This window comes from Triticum aestivum, chromosome 7D (genome assembly GCF_018294505.1).
Source record: "Triticum aestivum cultivar Chinese Spring chromosome 7D, IWGSC CS RefSeq v2.1, whole genome shotgun sequence".
NCBI classification, from domain to species: Eukaryota; Viridiplantae; Streptophyta; class Magnoliopsida; order Poales; family Poaceae; genus Triticum; species Triticum aestivum.
The window spans coordinates 12,321,438-12,334,427 of NC_057814.1; the positions used below are offsets into that span (position 1 = coordinate 12,321,438).

At 50.5% G+C, this 12,990-nt stretch overlaps 1 protein-coding gene across 2 annotated transcripts; it reads right to left on the reverse strand.

Moving 5' to 3' along the window:
* Positions 1-10,319: 10,319 nt before the first annotated feature.
* On the reverse strand, positions 10,320-12,540 carry LOC123169486 (UPF0481 protein At3g47200). Of its 2 annotated transcripts, none has more exons than XM_044587360.1 (3): positions 12,242-12,540; positions 11,394-12,171; positions 10,320-11,323 (listed from the first exon to the last, which is right to left on the reverse strand). In XM_044587360.1, exons 1-3 carry the CDS (start codon positions 12,297-12,299, stop codon positions 10,690-10,692), a joined length of 1,470 nt encoding a protein of 489 aa, XP_044443295.1. In that variant the 5' UTR covers positions 12,300-12,540; the 3' UTR covers positions 10,320-10,689. The 2 variants fall into 2 exon arrangements, with proteins under 2 accessions (XP_044443295.1, XP_044443296.1); XM_044587361.1 differs by having other exon boundaries at positions 11,394-12,168; positions 12,242-12,534.
* Positions 12,541-12,990: the final 450 nt, after the last annotated feature.

Here is a 12,990-nt window from a genome sequence, read left to right on the forward strand (position 1 = left end):
TCAAGCCAAGTCTCCGACACGTCTCTCCGTGTCCCGGGGCAAGCAAAAGTAGCTTTTTTGAACAGATGCACGTGGCCCGGTCCCGACGACGAGTCGATGAAAGTCTTTGGCAGCTCTGCACAAGCGACATAAGAAAGACACAGAACGCATGTAACTTTATCTCTTTTCTGTCCAATAATGAGGCCTACGGAGCACACATTCAACAATGAACTACAGATAGTTTCGAAAAGAAAAGAGAAAACAATGAACTACAGATGCTTGAAGTGAAATATCATGCAACTTGCCCACTTGGGCAGGCAGTGTCTCGATCACATATCCAGAAAAGCAGTGCACATGCAGTGTTTCGTAGGCATGCATGTGCCCGACCCATGAGTCACTCTGTCACTCGTCTGTCACTCAACTCAAGCAAAGGTGCAATGGTACCCGTAGTAGTTCGTTGAGTATACTAACATTTTTTTATTAATCTAATTCGAAAATAAATTGTAGAAGTGCATGCTCTAGTCAATGCAACCAAGAAAATCGATCTGATATAAGAGACTAGGCAACACATTATACGTCAACACTCCCCTTCACGTGTGGCTCCCTCAGGCCTAAACGTGGACCGAAAGTGAGCTGCAATTTAATTGCGCCAGCCCGGTCTTGAACTCGAGACCTCTTGGCTCCGATACCATGTAGAAGTGCATGCTCTAGTCAATGCAACCAAAAGACCGATCTGCTGAACGGCCGGCGGGGCGACGGGCGCAGCCTGTTGAAGAGGCGCCGCATCGAGAACGCCAGCGGCGCCATCGACAGAGGACCGGGGAGAGAGGACGGGGTTGTCGTCCATGGCGGAAGCGGAAGCGGAAGAAAAACCGGGAGCCTGCGCAAAAGGGTTGAGCAGGTCCGGGGCATCTGATACCATGTAGAAGTGCATGCTCTAGCCAATGCAACCAAAAGACCGATCTGATGGAAGAGACTAGGCAGCACGTTATACGTCAACATAAATCATGGACATGGCATGCAACATGGACTATGATTTTTTTACCATTGAAGATTTCTTGGAAAAATAAAGGACCATGACATGGCGTCAGACATTACATGGGCTACCCGACTGGAAGGTCCATGATGGTGGACCGCTCAGTGTGCCTAGGGCCACTGTCAATGGGCGGCGTCGAGCGGATTCGCCAGCGACACCCCCAGTGGCGAAGGCAGGAATGCATATAATCGGATGTTGGGGAGGGCCGGCTGTAGGCAACAGTAAAAAATTGCCACTGTTCATATACATAATCCAAAGGAAATTAGGATGTTGGCGAGGGCCCGGGCCCTGGCTAACCACCCCTGCCTCCGCCACTGGACACCCCGCATTGTTCCACGCGCGATTGTGAGGCCAGGCCCGTCTGTCGGCATCCTCTCAGGTGGGCCTGGTGACCACTGCCAGGTGGCTTGCAACGGAAGCCTCTCGGGGCGGCTTTGCGTCGTCCGATCTGCCCAGATGGCACGCGCCCTAGCGACCTAGCTGGGTGGTCCATGACATCTGGCTCGCCCAGCGCGTCTGGGTCCACCATCATTGGGCGGTGTCGGGCACGCCTGTGACAGCCCTGCTCGTACTGCCATACCCGTGCGACTCTGGTGGACGGTCCATGACAGGTGGACCCTGGGGTGCGCCCAAGGCCACTGCCATTGGGTTGCACTTGTCGTGCGCAATATTCTCATGGCCATCTGTTGTCACGTGGCTTGCGGTAGGAGCCTCTTCGGGCCATTCGCCCCGTCCGATCTTCGGGACAGCATGCGCCTGGGTGACCGGCCTACTACGCCCGGGGCCGCCATCACTGAGAAGCTCTGGGGGCGCTTGCGAGGGCCACTTGGGGCGCTGCCTAGACGGGAAGGGTCGTCTGGACCTGCCTGTTGGCCTCTCACAGCCGTGGCTTTACTTTGGGCACGCCAGCCGGGTCGTGCGTTGTGGTCACAGTGTCGACTCGTGTGTCAGTAGTTCATGATAGGTGGAACGCATCTGCTCTTGGGTGCACTGTCATTGGGTGCGGGAAGGGCCGCCTGGACCTGCATGTCAGTGCGTTCACTACAAAATTTGCTCTATAAAGTGACAGAAACGCAAAACAGGAAATGTCGCATAAAATCATTTTAACCGTCACAAGGTGTTTCCCTCCCGGGCTAGCGCCCTCGGCAACTTTGGCGACACTCTTTCGTGAAATTGGGCGACGCTTTTGGGCGCCGCATGTCCATTTTCCGAGATGATTTGTAGTGACACAAAAAATGTTTGTTGTCACAAACAATGTTAGGCGGGTTAAAAAAATGGATAACAAAATGGCTTGTTGGTGTTGAAAACGTAGTACCTTACAAATTCTACCATGATAGAGTTTACAACGTATTAGAATCAAATTTTCGAGGTGGCCCGAAATACGTCCCAAATATGGGTTCGGTTTGAGGGGTACCGAGTACCCCAAACATATGGGTTCAACATAGAGAGCTCAGTTGGGCAGTATTTTTTTGACCGGCAATGCCTGGGCCGTCTATTTGGGTATATGGAGGGGGTAGGGGGTCCATTTGAAGATGCTCTTGGGGCAACTCCAATGATAATCACCAACAGGGACATCACCAAATTTCAGCGGACACGGCCGGACGTAGAGATGGGACGAAGGCCGTCCAACCGCATGCACCAATGTCCCGCAATGATCCGGCTTTCTCCATTTGACATGATTATCTGAATGAATAGCAATTTAAATATATGTTTAATTGTGCAAATATATGCAATCACAACCAAAAAGCACTGAATGTTAATTTTTTTGACGAAAAACAACCTTAGTGCTGATTTCATTGCAATAAGAGAAAGGCCAAGACGGCCAGGTTACAAGGTTTAGGAGCGCTAGGAATTAGGTATAACCAACTGAATGATTAGCGGGGATAGGCGGCCTAGGGCCGGCTACACTACGGTAGCAGCACAGTTAGTCTGGCGGCATCCACATCGCTCCGACGAGGCCTGCCATGCACCATAGCCGGAGCTCCTCTCTGATCAGTGAGGAAACCTCAGTGAGCGCGGATGCACGTTGCTCGAAAATTCTAGCGTGTCTCTCCTTCCAAACGTGCCACCAGGTGCAAATGAAGAGGCAGTTGATCTTCATTCTTTCCTTCTTCGAGAGGCTTCGAACTGAGCTGGACCACCAATCTTCAAGGGAGGAGTCGTCCCCGCTTGGCAGACTGATTTGTACTTGGAACCTCTGTGAGATCATTTGCCATAGCAAGCGAGTGAATTGGCATTGAGCAAAAAGGTGTAGGGCAGTCTCAGGTTGCAGCTGGCACAAAGTGCATATTGGGGTGTGAGTCCAGTTCTTCTTTGCGAGCTGATCTGCAGTGTTGCAACGCCCTTGGATTGCGAGCCAAGCGTGCATTTGGCACTTGGGAGGCGTCTGCGATGATCAGATTAGCATATTGTGGTTGGTTCTGATTCTCCCATGAAACAGCTTGTGGTAGGCTGTCCGGGCCGAGTATTGACCATCAGCCGTCCACTTCCATCGGATGTCGTTGGGTTGAGTTGGGCAGAGGTTGACTTGTGCCGTGATGTTCCAGATGCGTATATAGTCAGCCAAAACTTGGGCAGTTGGATTTGCTTTGATGCATGTTATTCACTTGTGGTCAGCAAGCGCCGTCATTAATGAGTGGTTGTGTCCTCTGCCACGTGAGTACAGCTGGGGAAAATTTTCTCTTAGCGGTGTACGCTATCACCAGTGACTGTGCCAAAAAGGGATGGAGGCTCCGGATCCAACCGTGATCATCGTGCTCGCAATGAAGATGCTGTAGGCTAGCTTATCGGAGGGGAAAGGCAGCCTTGTCCAAGGCTAGTCCGGGAGCTTGGCCTGTTGCCAGAGCCAGCGCGTGCGCAGCGCGGCGCCATGGTACTCGAGGTTTGAGATACCCAGGCCTCCATAAGTGGTCGGTCTGCAGATGGACTTCCAATTTACCAGGCATTTTCCGCCTGAGACTGCACTCTGGCCAGCCCAAAGGAAAGGTCGGCGGATCTTGTCAGTCTTCTGGTTTATCCACTTTGCTTGCGGAATTGCAATCATCTGAAAGGTTCGCATCGCAGACAGCACGACCTGTACCCGAACAACTCTCCCAATCAGGTTAATCAAATCAATGTTCCATCCGGAGCACTTGCCAGCAAGGCGATCGACCGCCGGTTGTAGGTCTACCCTACGCAATTTCCTGTCCGACAATGGCATGCCAAGGTAAGTGCAGGGGAATGAACCTTGCGTGCAGCCTAGAATCTGTTGCAAAGGCGATGTGTCCTGGTGCTGGCAGCAGATCGGGATGAAACTGCTTTTGCTCATGTTGGTGTGCAGACCAGTCGCATGTCCAAAAAGGTGAAGGATGGCGTGGATCGCCCTCGCGTCTTCAGTCACAGGCTTGGATAAAATGAGTCCGCTCGTGCAAAATACCTCAATCTTTGGCTCACAGTCTGGCTGCCGGTGCGAAAGACCTCGCCTTTCGGCTCACGGTATTGTTTCACCATTTTTGCCGCATTCAGATCTAACTTGGACATTTTTTTGGCTGGAACAACCTGAAAGGCTCCTACTGTGATTAAATTAAGTCAAAATGTATTGTTCATGTTTACATGCACTGCCCCTTTTGCGATAGAGAAAAACTAATGAAGAGTAGATCTTATTATAAAAATATATTGCGCTATAAAGATCAAGAAGGTCGAAATAAAACTCATATTAGATTCCTTGGCCCTATGAATCAGGAGCTCTTAATGAACAACATGTTTGAGTCTTTCCAAGTGGCCTTGATCTCAAGTTCTTCTCTTTGATATTGAGCTTCTTGTCTTGCATCTCCATGAAGATGCCAAACCTCTCTACCTTCTTTTCCTCCTTCACCTCATTGCAAGTGACACTTGCCTCCTCCGTCTTCGTCGTGATGTCGTCAAACTTCTCTGTCATCTTGGCTCCGCCCCTTCTCGCTTCTCCTTCTCATCCTCCCACTTCCTTCCCCGGTTCCTAATTACCTTCTTGGCTCGAGAAAACCCTTCTTGTGTTGGAATCATTGGATCACCACCTTCATCTTCAGTGATCTTCATCGCATCAGGATCCACGTTGGACATGTTTTTAAACGGGAACATCATGAGAGGCTCCTACTGTGATTAAATTAAGTCAAAATTTATTGTTCATATTTACATGGACCTACCACTTTGGAAAGAGGGAATAGGTAAGGAAGAGTAGAATTCATTAAGAAAAGATGTTAAGCTATAGAGATCAAGAAGGTCGAACTAAAAGCCTTATTAGATTCTTGGCCCTATGAATCAACACGTCTTCAAACAACATTTTGGTGTCTTTCAAAGTGACCTTAGTCTTTGGCATCTTCGTGAAGATGCCAAACCTGTGTGCCTTCTTTCCCTCCTTCACGTCATTGGACGTGACACTTAACTCCTCCTTCATAATGATGTCTACGGACATCCCTCGTCTTGGCCACGGGCCTTTCTCACTTCTCCTACTCTTCCTCCCACTTCCTCCCCCGGCTCCTAATCATCTTCTTCCATGAAAAAAAAACCCTTATTGTGTTGGGACAATTGGATCACCACCTTCATCTTCATTGACCAAGGCGGTCTTGACGGAATTGGCAATCAAGGACAGCCACTTGCTTTGCCCATTCTACATCATCCAACAATACATATAGATGAAGTGTTTGTTCTCTGTACTGTGGTATAACATGCACGTACATACGGGATAGCAAAGGAAGATAATGGATGGTCAATATGTCGCAACATTAGGCAAATCAATAAAATGACCAATGCATAGAGCAACAAGCCACAAAACTTACAAAGTCGAAGAGTGACTCGCCACTTGGAAACCGGTTTTGCACTTGTCTGCATGTGTTGCAATACTTGTTGATGGCCTCTTGAATGTTGTGCCATCGATGACTAAGCCACTTCGGATTTCGATCATGGATCACTTTGATGCAGTAACCATCATATCACTTTTGCTCGTGAAACCAATCATGCACACTTTACCAAAATGCCCCGCCATTTTGCTTCGTGCCATGAAATGAACCGATACTAGTGGACAATCACGCCTCACACAATAATTCATCATGTTGGGTGCACATCTGCTAGGTGTCTGGCTGCGGCTGGAAGTCCTACACACCCGACATCCGCGACCGGAAAGTGCCGCCAATTGCGACTCCTTGAAGATCGTAGTCAGTATTGTGATCGACGATAAACGAGATTCGATGGCCGGAGGTGAGGGAGGATAGGGACACTCTCAAATATGAGGAATGAACAGAGGAAGCATATGAAGGAAAATTAAACTACGTAGGGGATGAGTCACGTAGGGATGCAGAGTGATCACGAATTCACGCGAATACTCGGACGAACTTCCAAAGCGAAGAGTTGATCTTCGATATCGTCCCCTTCCGCAGCGGCTACCACGCACTGCTCGGACGAACCGCATTCACTCGATTCAATGGGTGCCACACTACGCTTATCTCAAGCTCAAGATGCCCGGACCACGCGGTGTCATAACAGTCAATGGGAACACAGAACGCTCCCTCTGTACCAAGGAGCACACCGCTGCTCTCACAGAAGAAGCACAGAGCGGCCTTTTCAAGTAGAACCTCAATTCGGCGGCCAGGTTCTTGGACACTGTCAAACGAGTCCGAACTACTCTGAAGCAGGACAATCCAGCTCGTCAAGAGCTTGCCTAGCAATTTGGCCTCCGTCCCAGTCACGATAAAACGGCAGCGTTCGTGCCGCACGTACATAACTACGCACTCAAAATACCAGGGGCACACACGGAGGCACAGCTGGATCGTGGTCCATAATATGGCTGAACCCCCCCTGAATCCACATACTTTCACTTTTCTTTTTTTATCCTTTTCAGGTTCCTTTTTCCAGGCCTTTCTTGCTGGCATGGTTGGCGGACCTATCAAGGGACGGATACACCAAGATGGTGAGAAGCATTGATCGTATAAGAGAATTTTCGGGTCGTCTCTTTAAATGATCGTTATGCCTGTTTTCAGTACCCACACACAGCTTTCCCTCGGTCGTGGCATGTTAAATAGCCCGGTTGCTTATCGCACTACTTGTACAAATTCAACTATAATGGAATATAGTTTGTCTTTTTCTTTTTTGATATTCTTATCAATTGCATCCGTACATTCTGGTAAGCCTTATTTCGCCAGGGGCTTCATTACGCCCATAATACGGCACCAAAGTCCGAACACTCTTTACAATATAGTTCGGCACCCCGAAATTTAGCATTATATGCATCGGCTCCGAATCATGTCTTTGGTCAATAGTTGGGTTGCACGGCTCCTGTGCTTACTACCTTACGTTCCGCTATATCGGCTAGGGTAGTAGAGGGAGAACTACTGCGATTGTGTCCTGGTTCTTCCGGATGAGCACCTCAGTAGAGAAAGCCGAAAACTGACTGTCATGATGGGGCGTGAGCCGGTCAGCTGTTCGAGAGGTTACAAAATCTTTTGCGATTAATTCCGCATTATGCGATGAATCGGTTTCTTATCCGATTAAATGTTCGCAGCATCCCAAGTTCGGACTTACGAATACTAGGGGCTGCGCTAAATTTCTATTATAAAACTCCTATGGCTAAGTGAGGGTGATAAAGTCACATAGTCTGATTGCCTGGTTCGTTGCGCTAAACACCTCCTTCAAGGACCAAAACTTTGGATCAAGAGTGTTTAGATTCCATCCCGAACACCCCCGTACTACCTACGTGGGGGCTGAAGCCGACGACTGGCCAACTCTCAGATTTAACTAAACGGCCGCACAGGAGGAAATATGTGAGATAATAAACAAGCATTATATTACATAAATAACTTTGTTTCGTCATACAAGCCAAGATAACACGAATGCATTCATTCGAAGATAATGACTTTGGCACACTGGCCTGCTAAAATGCGGGATCCCTCCAGAACATCACCAAAATAACGCTCGGGCGTGCGGTGGTCCTTGCCCGCGGGCGGTCCCTCGGTCGCGAGCTTGACGGCGTCCATCCTCGCCCACTGCACCTTGACACGGGCGAAGGCCATCCGCGCACCTTCAATGCAGACCGGCCGCTTGATGGCGTCAAGCCGAGGGCAGGCATTGACCAGACGCTTCACGAGTCCGAAGTAACTGCTGGGTATGGCTCCGCCAGGCCACAACCGGATTATCAAATCCTTCATGGCTAGTTCGGCCACCCTATGCAGTTCGACCAACTGTTTCAACTGATCGCTAAAGGGCATCGGATGTTCTGGCGCAAGGTATTGCGACCAAAACAGCTTCTCCGTTGAGCTCCCCTCTTCGGCACGGAATAATTCCGCAGCATCAGCAATGCTGCACGGCAGATCCACAAACGCTCCTGGCGAAATCCAAATCCGGGTTAGTAATAAGTACCTTTTCTTCACATACTTGCTTTGCATAATGAAGGCCTTACCCGTCGTAATTTTCTTGGCCTCTTGGATTTCCTGGGGGGCACCCTGGGCTTCAACCCGGGCATCTTGCGCGCTTGATCCGCAATCTTGCGCTCCAAGGACTCGCATTTCTTTACAGCGTCCTGGAGCTCTTGTTGGACCTCACCAACCCTGGCCTCGTGCTTTTCACGGACGGACTGTTCATCCGCCGCTCTCTTCTCGGCTTCGGCTAGCGCGGCCTTGAGGGTCTCCACCTCTGTCGCAGCTCCTACAAATATCATGGCAGTATTGTCAACACAAATCATTTATCCTTTCTGATATACAGAAGGGCATGGCATACCTTGTTTGTCCTCCAGCTGCTTTCTCACACGGCCGAGCTCTTCCTGGGCCCGCGCCAGACTCTGCTTTAGTCTGGAGACTTCGGCAGCATGGGAGGTCGCCGCCAGCAGCAACGCCTGCTTTTTCAACATAGACATGTATTGCTAGTTTCCTGCAAAAATTATTTGATCCTCTGTCCGGCTTTTTCTTTCCGAACACCGAACAGAGTCCCAGGGGCTACTGTCTAGACTGTGATATTCTTTTTACATAATTGCGTTGCTTACCTCAAAGCCTGTTAGAAGGCTGGTGCAGGCTTCTGTCAGTCCGTTCTTAACGGACTGCACCCTCTCAACCACCGTACCCATGAGGGTACGGTGTTCCTCGACAATGGAAGCACTTCGTAGCGCTTCCTGTAGAGTGTCCGGTGCCTCTGGTTGGACAGAGGTCACCGGCGCAATAGGCACACCCCCTTCTCTCGAAGAAGGCTACCTGCCGGATTCCGAAGATGAAGACCGCTCGAGGTCGGTACGAGCCGGACTGCAAGTACACAATTTAATATGTTAAAACAATGAAGAAAAGAGGCTGGGTGTATGCGTCAGGATCTTTGAGTACTCACGATCCGGCCGGGGGCTTATGTGTTGGAATCATTAGATCACCACCTTCATCTTCAGTGATCTTCATCGCATCAGGATCCACGTTCGACATGTTTTTAACTGGGAACATCATGAGAGGCTCCTACTGTGATTAAACAAAGTCAAAATTTATTGTTCATATTTACATGGACCACCACTTTGGAAAGAGGGAATAGGTAAGGAAGAGTAGAGTTCATTAAGAACAGAGGTTAAGCTATAGAGATCAAGAAGGTCGAACAAAAAGCCTTATTAGATTCCTTGGCCCTACGAATCAAGAAGACTTCAAACAACATTTTGGTGTCTTTCGAAGTGACCTTAGTCTCTGGCATCTTCGCGAAGATGCCAAACCTGTGTGCCTTCTTTCCCTCCTTCACGTGATTGGACGTGACACTTGCCTCCTCCTTCGTAATGATGTCTACGGACATTTCTCGTCTTGGCCACGGCCCTTTCCTACTCTTCCTCCCACTTCCTCCCCCGGCTCCTAATCATCTTCTTGCATGAAAAAAAAATCCCTTCTTGTGTTGGGACAATTGGATCACCACCTTCATCTTCATTGACCATGGCAGTCTTGACGGAATTGGCAATCAAGGACAGCCACTTGCTTTGCCCATTCTACATCATCCAACAATACATATAGATGAAGTGTTTGTTCTCCGTACTGTGGTATAACATGCACGTACATACGGAATAGCAAAGGAAGATAATGGATGGTCAATATGTCGCAACATTAGGCAAATCAATAAAATGACCAACGCATAGAGCAACAAGCCACAAAACTTACAAGGTCGAAGAGTGACTTGCCACTTGGAAACCGGTTTTGCACTTGTCTGCATGTGCTGCAATACTTGTTGATGGCCTCTTGAATGTTGTGCCATCGATGACTAAGCGACTTCGGATTTCGATCATGAATCACTTTGATGCAGTAACCATTATATCACTTTTGCTCGTGAAACCAATCATGCACACTTTACCAAAATGCAACGCCATTTTGCTTCGTGCCATGAAATAAACCGATACTAGTGGCCAATCACGCCTCACACAATAATTCATCATGTTGGGTGCACATCTGCTAGGTGTCTGGCTGCGGCTCGAAGTCCTACACACCCGACATTTGCGACTGGAAAGCGCCGCCAATTGCGACTCTTTGTAGATCGTAGTCAGTATTGTGATCGACGATAAACGAGATTCGATGGCCGGAGGTGAGGGAGGATAGGGACACTATCAAATATGAGGAATCAACAGAGGAAGCATATGAAGGAAAATTAAACTACGTAGGGGATGAGTCACGTAGGGATGCAGAGTGATCACGATATCATGAATTCACGAGAATACTCGTGTATAGCTAGCTTCCGATGTTGCGCGTGCGTCCTTGATGATGCACGTAGGGAAGCAGAGTGATCACAGTCTGGACGATGGTGCCCAGCACGGCCATGGAGCCCAAGACCCACGCCACGGCGAGCCACGGGTTGCGGAAGCGGTGCCGCATGACCCAGGCACGCCACCGGTTGAGGCGCGACCGGTGGTGCGACCGCAGCCTCACGCCCACCGTGCTCAGGTAGTGCCCGCCGGACGGGTCGAAGACGAGCCCCTGCGCCAGCCCCCGGAACAGCGCGCACACCTCGGCGTCGTCGCCCAGGTGGTGCTCAATGACCCCGTGCCGCGACAGCAGGGCCACGTCCTCCGGCCCGCCCAGCAGCTGCGACATGAACATCACATACGCCGTCACGTAGCTGGTGGCGCCGCTGGTGGCCGTGTCGTCGTACCGCTGCTCGTAAACGAGGACGTTGCGGAGGATGTAATTGGTCCTCTCGTCCACCCTCAGTTGCGCCATCCTCAGCACCCCGTCGGAGAAGGTCACGTCCAGCAAGGGGCGCCGCGAGCTGCCGTCCGCTTCACTGTTTAACCGCCTGAACTTGACACCGGCCTCGTGGTACTCGATGGCTCGCCGGAATCTTCCATAATCACCGCATGCGCCTCTGCAAGGACGATTATTAACACAACTGAGATAGAGGTAACCGTCGCAAAAAAGAACAGGTAGCTACTCACAGTGACTTGTCGAGGTTGCTTGGCCTCAGGTATTCATGGCACAGATGTACCAAATGGTGGCACTTCGCCGGTGGAAAGCTGGTCGCTGCCGGGGCGTCATTCATAATTCTTTTGATGGTCCTCCAGGCTAGCTCTTCAACCGTGTCCATTCCATTTCCACCAATGCCGTATCGCAAGCGGTGGATCCTCTGGACGACGAAGAATGGTATCTGGTTCTCCAGCATCATCAAGTCATGTTCGATACTGATGACAACGCTGGTCCTCGGCCTGCAGTTCCCTTGTCCATTGTTGTTGCTGCTGCACCCTGGAGCTGGAGGTGGAAGCGGCGGCGGCTCATAGCCGAGAAACTTGAGCACTGTAATCAGCTGGAACCCATCGAGCAGTAGCATCCTGCAGAACGCGCCCCACTCCATGGCGACGTCTCCGTCGTAGCGGCTCCTGGCGTCGGCCTCAACGGACGCTATGGCCTCCATGTACTCTTCCACCGACGGCCCGCCGTCTTGGAGGGCGTAGGCCAGGTTCTCTAGCTTGCGCTCGTCGGTGCGCCGCATCTCCTCCGTGGCGGAGTCGCCGCGGTGATATGGCCCCAGGGACAGGAACCTCGGCTGGTAGGCGCCCTCGTCGGCGGCGAGGAACGTCTCGGGAACGCGATAGATCTCTGGTTTCCCTGGTCGGGGCACCCGGCTAGCACACATTTCATGCATGATGATTTCGGAGAGCTCGTGAATGCGGCCATCGATGTCAAGGTCATTGCCGCCGTTGGCATCGGTTAGCCCTGCTTGTGCATATGTATACGGAGATTATCAGGCCAGTGGACATAGATTGCAACAAGGTGAAGCTGGACTCACCAGTCAAGGTATCGGCGAAGGGTGGTACTGCTGCAAGCTCAACTCCGTTCTCCGGCATTGGAGCGGCACTGCTTCCCGACGGAATCCGGGACACTTGGCTGAAGAGTCCAAAGATGCTAAAAGAGTTGGGCACTTGGCTGCCGAGTCCACACTATTCACATGGAATGGAAGCCAGGCGGACAACGACGCACTAGTCCATTTTAGTCTCTCCTTTCAAATGGGTCGCTTTACCCTTAGGATTTATTTGGATTTCTGTATTGGAAAGCCCCGTATTAAACTGGACTGTAATTTCAATTCAGTGAGGAAACAAAAATGGCACGAGGTGGGCAGCCGCCGGAGACCTGCTAGATCAGATCTCGCATGGTTGAGTTCTCCGGTGGGTGTTGTGTCGGCGGCGTGGGCTCTGGCGGGTGTGCACTACCAGGGAAAATCTTATAGGCAGATGTTTACTAGTAGCGCGGGTTTATACCACTCGCTACTGCTACTTACTAGTAGCGCGGGTTTTTATCCCTCGCTACTGCTAAGTTGTTAGTAGTAGCGCGGATTTTCACCCCTCGCTACTACTAAGCGGTCTCTACCGTGCCCCCCGGAATATGCCATAGTAGCAGTGAGGGGTATAAATCCGCGCTACTACTAACAACTTAGCAATAGCGAGGGGTAAAAACCCACGCTGCTACTAACTACATGGTTTTTGAAGAGTCCTGAAATCCCCATCTCCTTCCCCAAATCCTTCCTCTCCCCCGTCACTC